The 22,601-nt window shown below is 41.5% G+C and overlaps 1 protein-coding gene across 6 annotated transcripts in view; it reads left to right on the top strand.

Annotated features, from left to right (window-relative positions):
- Nucleotides 1-22,601, top strand: part of LOC124596151 (phosphatidylinositol 3,4,5-trisphosphate 3-phosphatase and dual-specificity protein phosphatase PTEN) — a 237,765-nt gene that overhangs the window by 35,507 nt on the left and 179,657 nt on the right. For all 6 annotated transcript variants that reach the window (XM_047135173.1, XM_047135174.1, XM_047135175.1 and 3 more), the window contains one exon: nucleotides 320-440. In XM_047135173.1, the coding sequence (XP_046991129.1) occupies nucleotides 320-440 (121 nt within the window). The remainder of the gene's footprint in view (nucleotides 1-319; nucleotides 441-22,601) is intronic.

A 22,601-nucleotide genomic window follows, 5' to 3' on the forward strand; every position in this document is an offset into this window, starting at 1 on the left:
TTTTTCTTTCTTTATCTTCCTACTTTCCATCTTTTTGATTCTAAATTTACTGCTCGCTCTGTTACATTTTTGCTAATTATTTCCTTTTCTGTTCTATTTTAGTTACAGCTCAGCTTCTGCTACATGTTACATTTGAGTGACTTCCTTCAACTAGCACTTAATTAAGAAACTGGTCATTTCTGTTGCACTCTCTTACCCTGTTATATGTCAGCCTGCACCATGTGTTACTGTACTGACCCCAGTTTTTAAGTGTGTGTATAATCAAGTCTGAAGTTACTTCTACTATAGTGCATAAAGTTCTTGTTACTATTTCTTCCAGAACAGTGTCACTTGTTTCTTTGGAGCCTGACATGAAAATGTTGGTGTTGAGGCTGAACAAATGGGCAATCGATGAGGCTCATAAAGATAAACAAAACAAGTTGTACAGTCCAGATTTTGAGGTAAGTCTCAGTAGTTTTGTGTAGTTGCCTCTAGAAAAGAGATACTTTTATCTAGTATAATTACTTTCATAAATTTCTACTGCCACATATTTAAATAGTTAACTTTGTTGTAATACAGATGCGAGGAACATAGTTGGAAATTGAATTTGAGACGAGTTCAAGACAGATAATACATATGTGAATGCAGGGTACCTGGTGCATATTATTGATGAAAAGGTTTTGCATTTTCAGCCAGCTGACAGTGTTGAAAAATCATGATATTCATACTCTTCTGGAAAAGTGCCAAGACGTTGATAATGTACCCCTGTTTACTGTTATAAGTAAGGACTAGTGACTATCTTGTCAACAGAGGCAAGGGCTACAGCTTAGCTTTGAATGGGATCCACTGTTCGTGGCTATGTACTAGTAGTGTGTCCAGTAATAGTAGACTTGCCAGCTTATCCAGAATGGCTACAGAAGGATTCAAACACAGTTTTGATTTCTGCCTCAGTGCTTCCTGGACCGTAGAATCTTCATTCAGAGAAAGAGGCCACTCCCTCATTATTAAGCGACATTTACAATGCCTCTACAAAGCACCAGAAGATGAATGTGTCACTCTGAAATGTCATAGTTTTCAGCTCTGCTTTTCATTAGATAAAACATTGTACTTGCATGTAGTTTCATGACTGAGATCTCTCTCAACATGTGTTTTTGAACAGTTTTCTGATTGTGGATCCCAGAGGAAATAGCAGGCCTGGTCATTGCTTGGTTCTATAATTTATTTCATAACAAGCAAATGGTCCAATGTTTTATATTCGCTTATTGTACATTGTGGGGAGGGGGTAATAAATCATTTGGTTTTTGGGCTTGCCTATATTTTTGTGTGGAGTGGAAACAACTTTAATGACATGGTTGGCTGGAAGTCCCTTGAGAGGTATGTAGTGCTTGGTGCAACTCTTTCAAATGGATGCCATCTTGATAACTTGCATGTCCCTAATATGACCCAGTAATTGTGGTGAAAAACAAAACCCCTTGCTTTCCATTTACGGCTCAAAGGATTTGTGTGTGTGTGTGTGTGTGTGTGTGTGTGTGTGTGTGTGTGTGTGTGTTAGAAGGTGAAGCAACAAATAGTAACAGCTCCTCGATTTGAGAGTTGGTTGTTGTTTTGGGGGAGGAGACCAGACAGCGAGGTCATCAGTCTCATTGGATTAGGGAAGGAAGCTGGCCGTGCTCTTTCAAAGGAACCATCCCGGCATTTGCCTGGAGGGATTTAGGGAAATCACGGAAAACCTAAATTAGGATGGCTGGACGCAGGATTGAACCGTCGTCCTCCCGAATGCGAGTCCAGTGTGCTAACCACTGCGCCACCTCCCTCGGTGGATTTGAGAGTGATTAGTATTAATACCATGCTAATGACAGTGCTGCAACAATGAAGATCTTATACGGATGCGTATTACATAAAAATTAATGCTTATTTCAATTAATGGGTGCTGTGGAACAACGTGGTGATAAATTTTATGTAATTGAACTTTAATTTAAAACTACCCATATGCTTCCAGCCCACAGGATGTTTCAGGGTTAATATGTTAATTGCTTTCCTGCAAAATGTTAATTTTAAACTGCAATTTCAGCCCATTGTGTTTTCAAACGTAGTTCTTGGTAAGCATCTTGCCTCTATTATTAATGAAGCAATCTGCCACTTAACTGTACACTCCGAGAAAGTAACTCATTGTAGGATACATCTCTTATGATCATCTGTATGTTTGTCTACCTTTTTAGTGATACAGTATGTTATATCCAGGCAACACTCTGTCTCAACCATTACTTGTAACAAACTTCCTGGCAGATTAAAACTGTGTGCCCGACCGAGACTCGAACTCGGGACCTTTGCCTTTCGCGGGCAAGTGCTCTACCATCTGAGCTACCAAAGCATGACTCACACCCGGTCTCACAGCTTTACTTCTGCCAGTATCTAAAGTTTGGAAGGTAGGAGACGAGATACTGGCAGAAGTAAAGCTGTGAGACCGGGTGTGAGTCGTGCTTCGGTAGCTCAGATGGTAGAGCACTTGCCCGCAAAAGGCAAAGGTCCCGAGTTCGAGTCTTGGTCGGGCACACAGTTTTAATCTGCCAGGAAGTTTCATATCAGCGCACACTCTGCTGCAGAGTGAAAATCTCGTTCTGGAGACTTGTAACAAAGCTTTTTTGGGCAAACAAGCCTCTAACATGGCTCTAAGGGAGAGCTTCTATAGAGTTTGGTAGGAATGGTGAGAAACCTATGGCAACCTAAAGCTCTCAGTTGATATGCGAGATGTTTTTGAATAACACAATTGGTCCAGCAGAAGGTAAGTAACCTGGTTGGGCATTCTCTTCATAATTGAAGATCCAAAAGTTTGGTATACCATAGGGGGATTGGATTTCTGTTTACATTCCACGTGGGAAAAATATATCTAAAAACAAAGATGATGTGACTTACCAAACGAAAGCACTGGCACGTCGATAGACACACAAACAAACACAAACATACACACAAAATTCAAGCTTTCGCAACAAACTGTTGCCTCATCAGGAAAGAGGGAAGGAGAGGGACAGATGAAAGGATGTGGGTTTTAAGGGAGAGGGTAAGGAGTCATTCCAATCCCGGGAGCGGAAAGACTTACCTTAGGGGGAAAAAAGAACAGGTATACACTCGCGTGCGCACACACACACACACACACACACACACACACACACACACACACATCCATCCATCCACACATATACAGACACAAGCAGACATATTTAAAGACAAAGAGTTTGCCCAAACTCTTTGTCTTTAAATATGTCTGCTTGTGTCTGTATATGTGTGGATGGATAAGAGTGTGTGTGCGCGCGAGTGTATACCCGTCCTTTTTTCCCCCTAAGGTAAGTCTTTCCGCTCCCGGGATTGGAATGACTCCTTACCCTCTCCCTTAAAACCCATATCCTTTCGTCTTTCCCTCTCCTTCCCTCTTTCCTGATGAGGCAATAGTTCGTTGCGAAAGCTTGAATTTTGTGTGTATGTATGTGTCTGTTTGTGTTTCTATCGACCTGCCAGCGCTTTTCGTATGGTAAGTCACATCATCTTTGTTTATAAAAATCTGTGTGTGTGTGTGTGTGTGTGTGTGTGTGTGTGTGTGTGTGTGTGTGTCGGTGTGTGTGTGTGTCGGTGTGTGTGTAGAATTTTTTCTGCTCTACATGATGTTTGTATAACACATACAAATATTTCCTTAAAGGGGTTTGTATTAACTGTTTGATCCCGTTCACTTTTTTTTCTATATGAAAATAATTTTTTTCCTCAGTGGCTCATCTTGATTGTCAGCCGTTCAAAGACTTCTTTGCTGCATCTTTCCAAGCTAGTCTATCGTGTGCATGCCTATTTATACCTGCATAACTACTGCAGCCTACATCCATTTGGATCTGCCTGCTTAGTAAAACCTTGATCTCACTTATTTGGTGGTTCAGGAGGTCTCCAATCAATCAAGCCCTTCTATTCATCTGGCGGGCCTGATGGTCTAGCAGCAAAGCACTTGACAGGAAACCAAGAGGTCACGGGGTTGAATCCTGGTTGGACATTAGATTTTTCAGTCTGCATTTTAACCTAGCTTCCACCTCTCAACGATGTGAGGCGTCATGAGAAACAACACATGGTTTGGATTCCATGTTAAAGTGTAGATTCCCTTTCGCTGGTGTATAACTGAGGTAGATTAGGAACATGCAGGTTGCCAAAATGGCGTCCAGTTGAAAGGCTTGCACCTGGCCAGTGAACCACATGAAGTCACTATTATATTCCTGAAATTGTGCTGTAAATTTTTCACTCTGATTCCATTCAGTGCCTCTTCATTAGTTATCCAATCTACTTATCTGATCTTCAGCATTTTTCTGTAACACTACATTTCAAAAACTTAAACAGTAAAACTCCTTATTAATGAACCCACTCTTAAGGAATTAGCAGCTTTTCGTGAAATTCTGATAGTAACAATGTTACCAAATTCAATTTTAACAAATTTTGCTTCAAGAGAAGGTATGATTTTAAAGAATAATGATTAAATAGTTAACAAATTGAAAATCAACTATTATAAAACCCCTAACATTTTATAGTATTCACAGTTGATCCTTTCATTTTCGAATGAGTTGCGTTAAATTTATGCTGGAGTAAAAGTTAATAATTCAATCAATTCTTATTATCTTTTGGTAGTTTGTAGCTTTTGGGCATTAATTTTGAACAAGTACTGATTTCCACATACAGGTTATCTAATCTGACGTTGCAAAAATCATTGCCACTGTGAGTCCAAGTGCACAGATTGATTGCATTGTGTTATTTATTTAAGTGTTGACTCCTGTTCTGTGAAAATTTTGTGTAGTTGTGGCCCTTCACATTACAGAGAGAGAACATTTGTCCGTCATTGTTTCAAGGAGCGTAAACATCGTCAGTTGAACTGCACAGTTGCCTATTGAAGTCTAGATCTGTACAGTAATGTGAACTGGATGTAAGTCGGCTACATTCATTCCCCTCAGTTCTGGCATTTGTAGTATTCATGATGCCGGCCGGAGTGGCCGAGCAATTCTAGGCTCTACAGTCTGGAACCGCGCGACCGCTACGGTCGCAGGCTCGAATCCTGCCTCGGGCATGGATGTGTGTGATGTACTTAGGTTAGTTAGGTTTAAGTGGTTCTGAGTTCTAGGGGACTGATGACCTCAGATGTTAAGTCCCATAGTGCTCAGAGCCATTTGAGTACTCATGATGATAAACTGGCAGTGTGGTACGGAGAAAGGAGAGCTGTTGTTTTTTGTTGTGTACTTGCAGCTGTGTTGCTTCTTCAATGCTTTCCGAGCAGTAGATTGAAGGTTGTTTATTTTGCACTCTACTTAATCACAAGTGACCAGGCTCTCGAAATTTTTGGTTTTTATGTTAACACATTGAATGTCACCCTTTTTTCCCCACTTGAGACTGTAGCCTTCATTACACACAGTAATTGTAAAATAGCTCCTAAACAAACACTCTACTGAAACCGTTGAATCTAAACAAAGCAGTGAGCCGTAGATAGCAATGTTGAAAACTTGTTTGGCTGTTAGGAGGACAATGTGTGAAGCTTTCAATGACTACCACAGCAGAATGGTATTGAAAGGTCTCTCTCTCAAAGTCCAAATAAAGTCTGGTCAAATGTAAAGATTGTTAGTGGTACAAAATTTGGTGTCCAGATACTCTTGGACGAGACAGAATTGAAATTGAGGGTAGCAGAGCAAAAGCAGAAATGTTGAACTACATTTTCAAATGTTCCTTCACAAAGGAAAATTTGGTGATATTGCTCCAACTTAATCTCGCATCACTGCAAAGATGAGTGATATAGATATTATTGTCAGTGGCCTTGAAAAACAAATGCATTGTTAAAACTTTTGTAATTGAGTTACCCCCTTTTTATCCCTAAAATACTCTGTGTGTGTGTGTGTGTGTGTGTGTGTGTGTGTAAAAAAGGGGCTAACTCAATTGCAAAAGTTTTAGTAGTCCAGTACGTGGAAAAGAAATAGGATACAGCCATCTTCAAGAAGGGGAGCGGAAGCAATCCACAAAAGATAGTCCAATATCATTGACATAGATTTGTTGTATAATTAATTTTGTACTCGAGCATAATAAGGTACTTCAAATAGAATTACCAGTCAAATAGAATTACATTCAACCAGCATGGTTTCTGAAAACACTGATCATGTGAAATCCAACTCTCACTGTAGTTATCTATACTGAAGTATGGTCTGAAAATAGCTGAACAAGTATCCAGTCAGATCTTGATAGAATTTCAAAATGGCCCAAAGACTGTTAGCTTGCATTAAATGTTCACAAAAGTGAAATTGTGCAATTCACAAAATGGAAAAATGTAATAAGCCGTGACTACAATATCAAAGAGTCACCATTGGAATCTGTCAACTCATAAAAACAAATGGGCGTAACAATTTGTAGAGATAAGAAATAGAAATATCATTTAGGAATACAGTATTATGAGAAGGAAAGTTGCTACTCACCATATCACAGAGATGCCAAGTTGCAGATAGGCACAACAAAATGACTTTCACAATTGCAGCTTTCGGCCATTAAGGCCTTTGTCAACAGTAGACACACATTCACACAAATGCAACTCGCACACATGACTGCAGTCTCAAGCGATTGAAACCACGCTGTTTTCCCGTTGTTTGAAAGATCATGTAGGCTCATTTATAAGTAAAATAGATGATAGATGGAATACTAGGGAAATGCATTCAATTTACAAAGCAAAGGAGATTGCTTACAAACCACTGGTGCAATCCATTTGAGAATATTGCTCAAGTGACTGGGATCTGTTCCAAATAGGATTAAGAGAGGTTAGTCTGCATGTGTAGAGGACAGCGCAAATGACAGATTTGTTGAACCCGTGGGAGATCGTTGCAAAGGTGCTGAAGAAACTGAACTGGCAGATGCTTGAAGATATATGTAAATTATCCTGAGAAAGGTAACGTAAAAAGCATAAGGAACTAGCTGTAAGCAGTGAATTTGGGGATGTACTGCAGTCTCCTACATATCGCTGCCATAGGGACTGTGAGGACAAGATTAGACTAATTATTGTGTATGGAGGCATCTTAAGCAATCTTTCTTCTTGTGCTATATATTTGACTAGAAACAGCAGCGGCCCTAATAATGGGTATAATGGGAAGTACCCTCAGCCATGCACTTCAGTGGTTTGCTGGCTGTAGGTTTAGGTGTAAATGTGAATCGAATTCTATATCTCAGTGTTCAATAAGATTCCAGAAGTCATCAATAATATCCATAAGTGTATCCTTTTTTCCATGGCATTAATGATAGTAACAGATTGAGGTTCAGGTGACTTGCAACAGCAAACCGGTGACAACTGTAAAATTATTGGAGGAAACAGCATAGTTGATAGTTTCTGAACTCCCTTGAGAAAGTGAATGGCTTGTCTAAAATGCACAGTTACTTACAGTAATTGTGTAGTTTCACTCACACACATCACACATAACAAGACGTGTAACTAAACTGAATTCATATATGTCCTGTAATGACTTAACCAATCTCTTACTATAAAATGACTTCATGAAATGAAAGTGAAAATATTCCCATATGTGGAAATTTATTATGAGAGAAGGTCTGAGAAACTGCCTCGAAACTCTGGGATTGCCGATTTCAGCGCATGAATGACTGGCAGGATAGCTTTGCCTACTGAAACAGTAGGTGTGGAAAGTATTAGAATTGGGTGGGTAGAAAAGTTTGGCATAGTTAGTAACTGAATTGAGCCCAGAAACTTTTTCATTGCTCATGGAACTGAAATATTTTCTAATTTACTTCCCTAAAAAAAAGGGGTCTGCTATTTTTTTCAGGGTAGAAAATGTTGCAGAGGTACACAGCAAAGAAAGCATGACTCACTTGCTGTGTGTGAATGACAGCAGTGGAAAGTAGCCATCATTAATTATAAGAAACTTTTAAATTATCAGATGATTTGAAAGTATAGGGAAACACCGTGCACCTTCAATTCCCCCCCCCTCCCCCCCTCTCCCCCCTCTGCAGGTCTGGGGGTTAGAATAGGCCCGAGGTATTCCTGCTTGTCGTAAGAGGCGACTAAAAGGAGTCCCTCCCCCTCAAGGGGGTAGTTAGCGTCTGCGTCCAGAGATGGACGGTTCCACGACCTATATTTGCGGTCATTTTGGTTTTTCACTTCTTCTCGTTTCTTCCTTCCTTTGGTTGGTTCCTTTCTTTGTTCTTCTCCATCTCACTGTCGTACTTACTCTTTCCCTTGCCTTCTTCTCCTTGCCTTCTTCTCCTTGCCTTGTTCTCCTTGCCTTGTTCTCCTTGCCTTCTCTGGTCTCCGCCTCGGCGTTAGAGACAGTTTGTCCTCTCTCTCCTTCTCTCTCTTCTTTTTCCTCTTGTTACTAGAAACTGAGAGCGCCTTTCAGACACAAAAACTGCTTCAGGCCACACTCCTGTACACGTCCCCTGTCCGGGTGGAGGCTCACCGCACTTTGAATTCGTCTCGTGGTGTGGTATATACTAGATCACTCGACGGATTGACTGACGAGGAGATTCAGTCTTTCCTCGCTGAGCAGGGCGTGACAGCTGTCCATAGGGTCATGAAAAAGGTCAAAAATGACCTTGTACTGACCCGGACACTTTTCTTGACCTTAGATAGTGTTCAGCTGCCATCGCGCATCAAAGCGGGCTACGAGGTTATTTCTCTTCACCCCTATGTCCCGACACCTACGCGCTGCTACCAGTGTCAGCGTTTTAATCACACTCGCCAGTCATGTTCCAATGCGGCTAAATGTGTCACTTGTGGCAGGGATGCCCATGAGGGTGACTGTCCACCTCCATCTTCTCGTTGTGAGAACTGTCAGGGTGACCATGCAGCGTCCTCCCGCGACTATCCCATCTACAAGGAAGAATGCTGTATCCAAGAAATTCAGGTCAAAGAGAAAGTGTCCACCTCGGCTGCTCGCAAGCTATTTGCTAGTAGGAAGCCCACGCTGCTCCCAGCGGGGAAATACAGTACTGTCCTCACCTCTCCTCGGACTACCAGGGAGGTGGCGACGCAGACATGCGATCTGACCTTCAGCACCACGGTCGTCCATTCGGCCAGTGCTAAGATCGCGCGGTCGACGTCTCCTCTTCCTCCCGTCACCCCTCAGACACAAGCGTCTTCATCAGCTTCTGCCAAGACGAAGACCCAGAAGTCAGATGCATGGGCCTTCAAGAAGGAACCGTCCTGTGCAGACTTCCTACATACCTCGAACTCCCAGCCATCGACCAGTACTTCCACTAAATGACCTTCCAAGAAGGCTCATAGGAAGCACAGCTCTCCTTCTCCGCCACGGCGCATTTCTTCTCCTGCGCCACCCAGCGGTTGCCGCCCCAGGCGGTCATCTGTTTCGCCTGGCCGCACCGCTGGTAGCCGAACATCTGGCCGTTCACCTGCAGAGGAAGCTCCCCCTCCCGGCTATCTTAATAAGATGGCCGATGAACCTATAGAACCAATGGATGATGACTGTCCGCCTACTGATAGCGGCGGCAGTGCTCGCTCGAAGCCAGGCCCTCAGCGGCCTTCGAGGTGACCTCTTCTTTCACCTTCCTTTTCTTCTCACGATGGCACTTATTCACTGGAATATTCGCAGCATTCGCTCCAACCGAGAGGACTTGAAAGTTGCTGCTCCGCTTGCACCATCCGCTCGTCGTAGCCCTCCAGGAAACGAAGCTACGCCCATGCGATCAAATTGCCTTGGCACACTACACCTCTGTGTGTTTTGACCTACTCCCTGTGGTAGGTATTCCGGCTCATGGAGGGGTTATGTTGCTGGTCCGGGATGATATTTACTACGATCCCATCACATTGCACACCGGCCCGCAGGCAGTTGCCATCCAAATTACTCTCCCCACTTTTCCATTTTCCATTTGTACCGTTTACACTCCATCGTCATCTGCCGTTACCAGGGCAGACATGATGCAAATTATTGCTCAGCTACCTGCACCATTTTTGTTAACTGGAGACTTCAATGCCCACCACCCCCTTTGGGGCTCTCCAGCATCCTGCCCGAGGGGCTCCCTGTTAGCAGACCTTTTCAACCAGCTCAGTCTTGTCTGCCTCAATACTGGCGCCCCTACTTTTCTTTCGGACACATCTCACACCTATTCCCATTTAGACCTCTCTATATGTACTACCCAACTTGCACACCGGTTTGAGTGGTATGCACTTTTTGATACATATTCGAGCGACCACTTCCCGTGTGTTATCCATCTCCTGCATCATACCCCCTCTCCGTGCTCAACTAGTTGGAATATCTCCAAAGCAGACTGGGGGCTCTTCTCTTCCAGGACGACCTTTCAGGGTCAAACCTTCACAAGCTGCGATAGTCAGGTCGCACACCTCACGGAAGTCATTCTCACTGCTGCTGAATATTCCATCCCTCACACTACTTCTCCACGTCGCGTACCGGTCCCCTGGTGGACCGCAGCATGTAGAGATGCTTTACGTGCTCGTCGACGTGCTTTATGCACCTTTAAACGCAACCCTACAGTGGCGAATTGTATCCATTATAAACGATTACGTGCGCAGTGTCGTCGTATTATTAAAGAAAGCAAGAAAGCCAGCTGGGCTGCTTTCACAAGCACATTCAACAGTCTTACTCCTTCTTCTGTTGTCTGGGGTAGCCTGCGCCGGCTATCTGGCACTAAGGTCCACTCACCAGTTTCTGGCTTGACGGTCGCAAATGACGTCTCCAATGCCTTCGGCCGCTTTTTCGCAGAGGTTTCGAGCTCCGCTCATTACCACCCTGCCTTCCTCCCCCAAAAACAGGCAGAGGAGGCTAGGCCACCTAACTTCCGCTCCTCGAATCGTGAAAGTTATAATGCCCCATTCACCGTGCGGGAACTCAAAAATGCACTTGCCCAGTCACGGTCCTCCGCTCCAGGGCCTGATTCTATTCATATTCAGATGCTGAAGAACCTTTCTCCTGTGGGTAAAGGTTTCCTTCTTCGTACTTATAATTGCATCTGGATTGAGGGACATGTTCCCGCATGCTGGCGCAAGTCTATTGGTGTACCGACTCCTAAGCTGGGGAAGGACAAGCACTTGCCTTCCAGTTCTCGACCCATCTCACTTACCAGCTGTGTCTGTAAGGTGATGGAGCAAATGGTTAATTCTCATTTGGTTTGGCTGCTCGAATCTCGACGCCTACTTACCAATGTACAATGTGGATTTCGTAGGTGCTGCTCTGCTGTTGACCATCTGGTTACCTTGTCGACCTTCATTATGAATAACTTCTTGCGGAAGCGCCCGACTGCGGCTGTATTCTTTGATGGCTTATTTCACCTGTTGGAGGGCAGGCATTCTCCGCACCATGCATACATGGGGCCTTCGCGGTCTCCTCCCTCTTTTTATTCGTTCCTTTTTAATGGATCGACAGTTCAGGGTACGTGTGGGTTCTGTCCTGTTAGACACCTTTCGCCAGGAGAATGGGGTGCCACAGGGCTCAGTTTTGAGCGTTGCTCTCTTCGCCATAGCGATCAATCCAATAATGGATTGCCTCCCAGCTGATGTATCAGGCTCCCTTTTCGTGGACGATTTTACCATCTATTGCAGCGCGCAGCATACGTTTCCTGGAGCGCTGTCTTCAGCGTTTTCTTGACTGTCTTTACTCCTGGAATGTCGCCAATGGCTTCCGTTTTTCTGCCGAGAAGACGGTCTGTATTAACGTCTGGCGCTACAAAGAGTTTCTCCCACCGTCCTTACGACTCGGTCCCGTTGCTCTCCCATTCGTGGAGACAACAAAATTTTTTAGGTCTTACATTTGACAGGAAACTTAGCTGGTCTCCACATGTCATATTTGGCTGCCCGTTGTACCCGTTCTCTAAATGTCCTCCATGTTCTCAGTGGTATGACGTGGGGAGCGGATTGAACTGTCCTACTTCGCCTGTATCGGTCGATCGTCCGCTCCAAGCTGGATTATGGGAGCTTCGTATACTCCTCTGCACGGCCGTCCATCTTACGCCGCCTCAACTCCTTACACCATCGGGGTTTACGTCTTGCGATCGGAGCGTTTTATAGTAGTCCCGTCGAGAGTCTTCGTGCTGAAGCCGGTGAATTGCCACTCACCTGCCGGCGCGATATACTGCTTTGTCGGTATGCCTGTAGGCTACTGCCAATGCCCGACCACCCGTCTTATCGTTCCTTTTTTGATGACTCTCTCGACCGTCATTACGGGTTGTATGTCTCTGCCCTGCTACCCCCTGGAGTTCGCTTTCATCGCCTCCTTCAACACCTTGATTTTTCACTCCCTGCAACCTTTCGAGTGGGCGAGAGCCACACGCCACCTTGGCTCCAGGCTCAGGTTCGCGTTCACCTTGACTTCAGCTCGCTCCCAAAGGAGGTTACCCTCGGTTCGGTATACCAGTCCCATTTTGTTGAACTTCGTTCGAAGTTCATTAATATGACCTTCATTTATACAGATGGCTCTAAGACCAATGACGGCGTCAGGTGTTCTTTTATTGTCGGGGCACAAAGTTTCAAATACTGGCTCCATGGCCATTGTTCGGTCTTCACAGCTGAGCTCTTTGCCCTCTACCAGGCTGTTCTTTACATCTGCCGCCACCGACATTCTGCTTATGTCATCTGCTCTGATTCCCTGAGTGCCATCCAGAGCCTCAGTGATCCGTATCCAGTTCACCCTTTCGTGCACCGGATCCAACGCTCTCTTCAGCAGCTGGTTGACGATGGTTCTCCAGTTAGCTTTATGTGGGTTCCTGGCCATGTCGGTATCCCTGGGAACGAAGCTGCAGATGCCGCGGCCAGGGCTGCGGTCCTCCAGCCTTGGACAGCTTCTTGTTGTGTCCCTTCATCAGTTGTAGCAGGGTCATTTGTCGGCTCATTTTATTGCTGTGGCATGCCGATTGGGCTGCACTTACGGACAACAAGCTTCGGGCCTTGGAACCTCTTCCCGCGGCTTTGACGTCCTCCTCACGCCCTTCTCGGCGGGAGGAGGTCGTTTTGGCTCGGTTACGAATTGGACACTACCGGTTCAGCCATCGCCATCTGCTGACGGCTGCGCCGGCGCTGTTCTGCCCACGTGGGCGATTGCTGACGGTCCGCCACATTTTAACGTCCTGTCTCCGGATTTTAATACACTGCGTCTTGATCTTGGCCTGCCATGTACTCTAGATGCCATTTTAGCAGATGACCCAGGAGCAGCTGCTCGTGTTCTTCATTTTATCAACTTGACAAACCTGTCTAAGGACATTTGATTATGCTGTTTTTTTTAATCCTATGCCTGTCAATCTGTCTTTTATCGTGTTTTCCCTTTCAGTTGCTGTTTTAAACTTGTGCCTCGCGGTGCATTCCTAACGTAGTCTGGGCGCTAATGACCATTGAATTCAATTTTATAACCATTAGCTGGGTGCTTTCTGAAATTTGTACAAAGTTTCTTAGTAGTTTAGATGACAAGATGGCTGCAGCAGGATGCAAGATCATTATTGACAGATGCCTTGGACACTCATACGTAACGACATTACTCAGGAACGTTGATGTTATGTTTCTTTCTGTAAAATGTAAAGGTCGCATGCAGTCTGTAGGCCTGAGCATAATTCATCAGCCTATGAAAGCTAAATATGGAATGGCTATTGTGCAGAGGTCAAATTCTTTCCACAGAAGAAAGGACAGAGTGATAATGAATGTTTTAAGGCTGTGCACATTTGTTGTTGCCTGAAATGCTGTACTCAGTTTTATAAAAATTGACTGTAGGTCAGTGTCAGTTGCTGCAGATGATGATGATGACGATTTCCATAAATGCTGTCTGATATTGTGGTGACATTTTTGGATTTTGTTGTGATGATATCGTGACCTATTCCCCGAAGTTAGATGTAATTGCTTGATACATACATACATACATACATTCATTAATTCTTGTTCCATAGATCATGAATACGACATTTTGTAATGATGTGGAAAGTGTCACTTAAACATAAGTCTTCTTTACACAAAATGATATTTTAAATGCTGTTTGGCTACGTGCCAGAATTTTAATGCTATTTGGCAAATGACCATAGATTTTTGTGGCAGCTCTGCAGAGTCAGATTTAACCCAAAATAGTGAAAATCGCCCTTTCTTCTAGTATTGTAACTATGCACTTCGCTGTTATTTTTGAATTGGGATGTGTTATTAATAAAAAATTTCAGAAGTGAATATATATATATTGTGAAGGTACTGTGAATATCCTCAGTTCCTTAAATAAATGTCTGCAAGGTGATCTTGGGTAGGCTGCAGCTATTATTCTGATTACACACTTTTGTGCAATGAATACTTTCCCTCTTAATGATTAATTACCCCAAAATATGATGCCATATGAAAACAGTGAATGAAAATAGGCATAGTAGGCTAATTTATTGATACGTTTATCACCAATTGCAATAATTCCAACACTGTAAGTAACTGAACCTAACCATTTCAGCAGATCAGAAACGTATTTCTTCCAATTTAATTTCTCATCAGTGCACACACACCCAGAAACTTTGAATATTCTGAATTAGCATCAGACTTCTGTTTATAGTCTACATTTATCAGTGGTGTTGTGCCATTTACTGTACAGAATTCTGTATACTGTGTTTTCTCAAAATTTAGCGAAATACCCTGAGACTTCAAGAAGAATATAATAATTCCAATCCCAAAGAAAGCAGGTGTTGACAGATGTGAAAATTACTGAACTATCAGTTTAATAAGTCACAGCTGCAAAATACTAACACGAATTCTTTACAGACGAATGGAAAAACTGGTAGAAGCCGACCTCGGGGAAGATCAGTTTGGATTCCGTAGAAATATTGGAACACGTGAGGCAATACTGACCTTACGACTTATCTTAGAAGAAAGGTTAAGGAAAGGCAAACCTACATTTCTAGCATTTGTACACTTAGAGAAAGCATTCGACAATGTTGACTGGAATACTCTCTTTCAAATTCTAAAGGTGGCAGGGGTAAAATACAGAGAGCGAAAGGCTATTTACAATTTGTACAGAAACCAGATGGCAGTTATAAGAGTCAAGGGACATGAAAGGGAAGCAGTGGTCATGTTATTCAATCTGTATATTGAGCAAGCAGTAAAGGCAACAAAAGAAAAATTCGGAGTGGGTATTAAAATCCATGGAGAAGAAATAAAAACTTTGAGGTTCGCCGATGACATTGTAATTCTGTCAGAGACAGCAAAGGACTTGGAAGAGCAGTTGAACAGAATGGACAGTGCCTTGAAAGGAGGATATAAGATAAACATCAAGAAAAGCAAAACGAGGATAATGGAATGTAGTCGAATTAAGTTGGATAATGCTGAGGGAATTAGATTAGGAAATGAGACACTTAAAGTAGTAAATGAGTTTTGCTGTTTGGGGAGCAAAATAACTGATGATGGTCGAAGTAGAGAGAATATAAAATGTAGACTGGCAATGGCAAGGAAAGCGTTTCTGAAGAAGAGGAATTTGTTAACATCGAGTATAGATTTAAGTGTCAGGAGGTCGTTTCTGAAAGTATTTGTATGGAGTGTAGCCATGTATGGAAGTGAAACATGGATGATAAATAGTTTGGACAAGAAGAGAACGGAAGCTTTCGAAATGTGGTGCTACAGAAGAATACTGAAGATTAGATGGGTAGATCACATAACTAATGATGAAGTATTGAATTGAATTGGGGAGGAGTTTGTGGCACAACTTGACTAGAAGAAGGGATCGGTTGGTAGGACATATTCTGAGGCATCATGGGGTCACAAATTTAGCATTGGAGGGCAGCGTGGAGGGTAAAAATCGTAGAGGGAGACCAAGAGATGAATACACTAAGCAGATTCAGAAGGATGTAGGTTGCAGTAAGTACTGGGAGATGAAGCAGCTTGCACAGGATAGAGTAGCATGGAGAGCTGCATCAAACCAGTCTCAGGACTGAAGACCACAACAACAACAGTGAGTGTCTATTTGCGGAGAACCACCCAATAATTTCTGAAAGACATTATTTACAATTTCCTCAGCTGATTCTTCTTGTTGGGTATGATTATGATATTTGCATCATCAGCAAAAAGAACTAGTTTGCCTCTTCATGAATATAGAGTGGGAAGTCATTAATATATATTAAGAACAATACGGGGCCCAAGACTAAACCCTATGGGATACCATTCTTGATACCTCACCAGTTTGGAGTCTGTTAATTTTTTTCAGACTATCTGTACTGTTAATTTCAACCTTTGCATTCTTCCAGTTAAATATGAATTAAACCATTTGTGCACTGTCCAGCTCATACCACAATACTTAGCTAAACTAGAATAATTTCGTGATTCACACAATCAAAAGCCTTTTGAGAGATCACAAAATATCTGTATTGGTGATGTTTGGTTATTCAATGAACTTAATATATATATATATATATATATATATATATATATATATATATATATATATATATTATATATAAATACAAAGATGAGGTGACTTACCGAACAAAAACGCTGGCAGGTCGATAGACACACAAACAAACACAAACATACACACAAAATTCAAGCTTTCGCAACAAATTGTTGCCTCATCAGGAAAGAGGGAAGGAGAGGGGAAGACGAAAGGAAGTGGGTTTTAAAGGAGAGGGTAAGGAGTCATTCCAATCCCGGGAGCGGAAAGACTTACCTTAGGGGGAAAAAAGGACAGGTATACACTCGCACACACGCACATATCCATCCACACATACAGACACAAGCAGACATATTTAAAGACAAAGAGTTTGGGCAGAGATGTCAGTCGAGGCAGAAGTGTAGAGGCAAAGAAGTTGTTGAAAGACAGGTGAGGTATGAGTGGCGGCAACTTGAAATTAGCGGAGATTGAGGCCTGGCGGATGACGAGAAGAGAGGATATACTGAAGGGCAAGTTCCAATCTCCGCTAATTTCAAGTTGCCGCCACTCATACCTCACCTGTCTTTCAACAACTTCTTTGCCTCTACACTTCTGCCTCGACTGACATCTCTGCCCAAACTCTTTGTCTTTAAATATGTCTGCTTGTGTCTGTATGTGTGGATGGATATGTGCGTGTGTGCGAGTGTATACCTGTCCTTTTTTCCCCCTAAGGTAAGTCTTTCCGCTCCCGGGATTGGAATGACTCCTTACCCTCTCCTTTAAAACCCACTTCCTTTCGTCTTCCCCTCTCCTTCCCTCTTTCCTGATGAGGCAACAATTTGTTGCGAAAGCTTGAATTTTGTGTGTATGTTTGTGTTTGTTTGTGTGTCTATCGACCTGCCAGCGTTTTTGTTCGGTAAGTCACCTCATCTTTGTATTTATATATAATTTTTCCCACGTGGAATGTTTCCTTCCATTATATATATATATATATATATATATATATATATATATAGAGGGAAACGTTCCACGTGGGAAAAATTATATATAAAAACAAAGATGAGGTGACTTACCGAACGAAAGTGCTGGCAGGTCGATAGACACACAAAATTCAAGCTTTCGCAACAAACTGTTGCCTCATCAGGAAAGAGGGAAGGATAGGGGAAGACGAAAGGAAGTGGGTTTTAAGGGAGAGGGTAAGGAGTCATTCCAATCCCGGGAGCGGAAAGACTTACCTTAGGGGGAAAAAAGGATTACACACACGTGTGTGTGTGTGTGTGTGTGTGTGTGTGTATATGTGTGTTTTTTGTGTGTGTGTGTGTGTGTGGAAAAATGCCATTTCCAGTGAGCTATTACATATGTGGCTGAGAATCCTACTTATCTGTCAGGAACAAGCTTTTAGTACTCTGTTGGAAATGCCATTCCACGTGAGGTTTTACTTTTGAATGAATTTATTATTTTCCTAATTTCAGTAGGAGAGGTGGGTTGAATTTCAGTGTTAGTGATTATTAAAAATGTTTTCTACTTCTGACTTCTTATTAAGAAACTTTTCACTGAGTTTGATAGAAAGACAGTCTTCCTGTGTTCTCGATTGCCCTGTTTCTTTTCTATCAATATTCCAAATTGGTTTATTTTTTATTATCTGATGTGCTAATCTCAGATATAATGCTTATACTTCTGGGCTTTTAATAACTTTTCTTAATACAGTGCAGTAGTTTTTATAATGTTTCAGTTTCTGGGTAATTCCTCCTCCTGGTTGTAAGATACATTTCACTTTTCTGTTTACAAGATATTTTTATCCCTTTAGTGTGCTACGGCTTTTTAGATGGTTTCTTACAAGGGTATCATGAAACAGGTTAAATTTTAAATTAGCATCAGGTTCCCTGTACATCTCATCCCAGTCTAATTTTTGCAAGCTTTCCCTAAAATTTTCAGTTAAATCGTTAATTGAATGCAATATTTTGGAGGACTGCTTTGCATTACTGTATGGAGCTATGTCATACGCTTTAAGTAGCTGTGCATCATGATCAGATAGACCATTCTTAACAGGAAAAATTTTTATTTGATTAAATTTATCGGTGTGCTGCTTTCCTGTTCCACTCGAGTAGGAAAATCAGTAACTGATGTCAAATTGAAAGAACCAAGTAATACTTCAAGGTCAAGCTTTCTGTCAGACTCTTTCAGAAAATCTACATTGAAATCCCCCACAATCAATAATTTGCTTCCCTCTGTCTGACAGATAGCACAACAAAGAATCCAAGATTTTCAAAAATAGCTAAAAATTTCGCAGTGGGTACCTATACACGGCTACAATTATGAAAGTATCATTGTTTAGTTTAAGCTCACACGCACATACTTCTATGTGTTACTCTACACAAATTGTTTTAGTTTCCAAGTTTTTCACACTATGACAGATTTTAACATTTATGGCAACTCCTCCTCTCTCCATAGTATCTCTACTTACATGTGCTAAAAGCTTATAGCCACCTACATTTACCATTCCCATACCTGTGACTATATGATGTTCAGACAGGTTGTTTCTAAATCTTCTAAACAAGAACCTCATCTACTTTTTTTTTCAATCCCCTGATATTTTGTTGCAATGTACTAAATTATTTTTCACTGTACTGTTATGAGAATCTTGTGATATTTTTAACATCTCTAGTAGCTGCTTGTCTGAGCTTCTCATTAAGCTTAATTTCAATGAATGTTGGTTGATTGGACACTGATCTTATCTTACAGAAGTACTCCTGTGAGAATCAGTGCCCCCCTCTCCCCAAAGATTTTGCTATCATCTTAGCCAATTTACCCTCCCCTTTCCTACTGAGATGCAGGCCCTGTCTTGTGAAGTCCCACCTACCACTACCATCAAAAGAAACTAAACCTATACCTGACAAAGTAGCAGCCCAAAGCAGCTAATCTAACTCCATGTTGACCTTCCTGACAGAGCTGTTCAGTTGGGGCTGATCATACTGTATGAAAGCAGGAACCAAGTCAACATTTGTATGATTTTTTTTGCAGATGCTATTTTTACCAGGTAACTTAAGTGTTGTAGCCCTAATCCCTACAATATTGAGTGGGAAGCTTTTGTAAAGAACTGAGCAGAGCTGAATGAAAGTGGTGGGTACGTTGGAGAGATGATTATCAGGAGGACAAGGATTAAGCTGCATTAAGTTTTACTGCGACTCTTGGAAACTATTTTTTCTTATTAAGCATTGATGAGTTGATCATAGTCAGTATCAGTCAACTAGAGCCACAATTATTGTAAGTATATGATTCTGGGAGGAAGAAGCAAATTACTTTTCTCGAGTGTTTAAATTTTTGTAAAGAAATAAAGGTTAATATTTAAGCGTTTTTTCTTTGTCATATAATCGTATTTATCTATGCCATTACTCAGGTAAAACAATTTTTTAATATAGTTTCTTCTTCATTTCCGGATGCTGCTTTTAAATTGAGACACCATTTGGCCGTCATCAGTTATTTTGCTGCCCAAATAGTAAAATTCATCTACTTTCAGTATCTCATTTCCAAGACTAATTTCCCCAGGACTACTTGATTTAATTTAACTACACTCCATTAACCTTTTTTACGTTTGTTGATGTTCATCTCGTATCCCCCTTTCAAGGAACTTTCTATTTGATTCAGCTGATCTTCCAAATCCTTTGCTGTCTCAGACAGAGCTACATTGTCATTGGCAGACCTTAAAGTTCTTGTTTCCTCTCCCTGAACATTAATTCTCTTACCAAGTTTCAGCTTGATTTGCTTTACCACTTGAACATCTTCCTTATAAGCAAGTAGATTTTCAGTTCTGTGTTAAGATTGTAAGTTTGTTTTCTGTAGTGTTAGCCTGCTGAAAATTCTCTCTTGTCAAAAGAATTAAACATCATTTCTTAAAAATGAAGTAACAGAACATTGCTACTTTTGTGTATAGTTGTTACATGTGACTGTGTGTCAAATTTTATTAGGAGTAATTCCTCAAGATGGAAAAAAATGGGACCAGACAGACAGAAGTTACTTTTATGTAATATTGTTTGTTCACCTACCTACTTCCACAAGTATATTTTTACATTATTGTTCATTAAGTTGCCATGTATTGATAGAAAATACAGGGAGGAATAAAATATGTGCACGAGAGTTGATTGCCAATTGCCAAATAGAAGTTTAGTTTTGATGCAGAACAGCACTTAATGAATGAATGTAACAATGTCATTTCCTTGTCTTGGTATCTTAAGTGTTCCAAGTACTTCTGAAATTTCATTTTAGTCATACAGGGAAAATGAAATATTTAGAAGATTCTTATGAATGATTTAGATATGCTGATGATAAACAACAAAGTGTGACATACCACACTTAAATTGCTTGCAAGAGACACTAATTTTTATGTGAAATTTCTAAGTTACAATTTGCAGAAATGTTTTTCATAATCTTCCATATGTAACACTTAGTGAAGAATTGAAATGTGTACCATTCACCTTCCGTGTTAGATACAAGGGCCCCCTCGCATTCAAACCAGAAAAGAGATATATTGAAATTGATTACCTAGGTGCCACTAGTGGCTTAATGACTAATATGTGAATAAAAAATTCAGGAGGATGTGGCTTAGGTTAACCATAGTTTAGGACTTTTGTCGAGTTTCTGCTGCTTCTGCGATCTTGTTAAAAAAGATCAGCTCCAGCTGACGTGGTTGAGCAAGGTGGTTAAGACCCGGAACTTACATTTTGGAGGACAAGGTTCCTTTCTTCATTTGGCCAGGCAGATTTAGGATTTTTATAGTTTCCTCAAATGGCATAAGGCAGATGCCCGAAAACTCCGTTTGAAAAGATCGTGACTAATTTTTCACCATCCTTCCCCATAGTTCCTCAATCTGAACTTGGACTTTGTCTTGAATGGATGTGTCATTGGTGGGACATTAGCATTTAATGTTTCTTTCCTCCTTCGTTCATCTCACCATACAGAATTTATCACGCAAGCTATTGTGTGGTGGGTGTGGCCAGTCCATTGGAAAATGTCATTACTGGTAGTGACTTGTATACTTTTTCTGTGCCCTCACAAGAAGTATAATACAAGTTCGTTGTCCTTGCAGTTGATGCTCATAATGAACCTAAGACTCTGCTGGTGAAAGAACACAAATTTCTTGTTTCCAGTGTTTGTTTCACATCCATTCAGCAGTGTTGAGACTACTACCTTCCAGTGTGGGTAGCATGGATTTTATTTCCCATACCCTTGTCAGAAATACAGCTTTCTGAGAAAATATTTCTGAGGTAGGAGAAGTGATCCATCTGCTGTAGTTGTCTTACAGACATTAGTATGACAATAGGGGAGAGAATGCTGAGGACAAAATGCAAGCACTCAGTTTCTGGGTGTTCACTGTCAGATTAAGTTGTTCATAGGGCCTTCTGAATTAGTTGACGGATTGTGCAGCTCTTCAGGTGTTATTAGTTGCAGAAGCATTGATTACTTGCTGAGCTTGGTTAGAAATTTTGAGGAAGATTAGCTTGATTACAAAGTCCTCCCTCAATACAGCATCCACTGTGTTGTTTGTAGGTGGTGTGTAGTAGAGCACGATCACAAAGTACAGGCAAAGAGTGTGGCTGTGAACCCACAACCTTGTAATTGGAAATTTGTCATAGATGGCACTTTGGTACAGAAATGTGGAGAGCTTTGATCAGCCTTCCAAAATGTGTCTGTCTACCAGATTGCCCTCAGACCATCCATATGACATCATAAGATGTGTCAAATACTTTTTCTAGATTATAGAACACTGGAAACAGAGGTGTACATTGGTTTCTGCGTTTTTCTTGCAGTAGTCCAATGCAGATCATTGTCACCGGTACCTCTTGTAACAAGTATAGTGGGATCCTGTATATAGTTTCTTGTCACTAGTGCTGTAATTATAGTAACATTTTTATCAACGCTAATCCTGATAAGAATTAGGTTCCAACATTGCCACCACCAAATTGTGTGTAAAGAACAATTTACTGCATGAAACTATTCACCAAATCTCTAATTATATTTTGGCATCAATCATTACTACTAGCAATTGCCTATTTTAAGATAGTTGTTCACACTTTAAATATGCTTTCCACAGTTCCCTCCACAGTTTGAGCACATACCCTTGCATAAAGTCTCATTTCTAGAAATAACTTGCACAAAAAATTGAAATATATGTCTTTCATTCACTGCACAAACACAAATTTAGTACTAATTACATAAGTTTGACATAAAATAGCAACAGTCATCCACATAGCCCACAAAATACTGCCCATGTACTATTCTGTTGTAGCTGATTAA

This window comes from Schistocerca americana, chromosome 2 (genome assembly GCF_021461395.2).
Source record: "Schistocerca americana isolate TAMUIC-IGC-003095 chromosome 2, iqSchAmer2.1, whole genome shotgun sequence".
Classification (NCBI taxonomy): domain Eukaryota; kingdom Metazoa; phylum Arthropoda; class Insecta; order Orthoptera; family Acrididae; genus Schistocerca; species Schistocerca americana.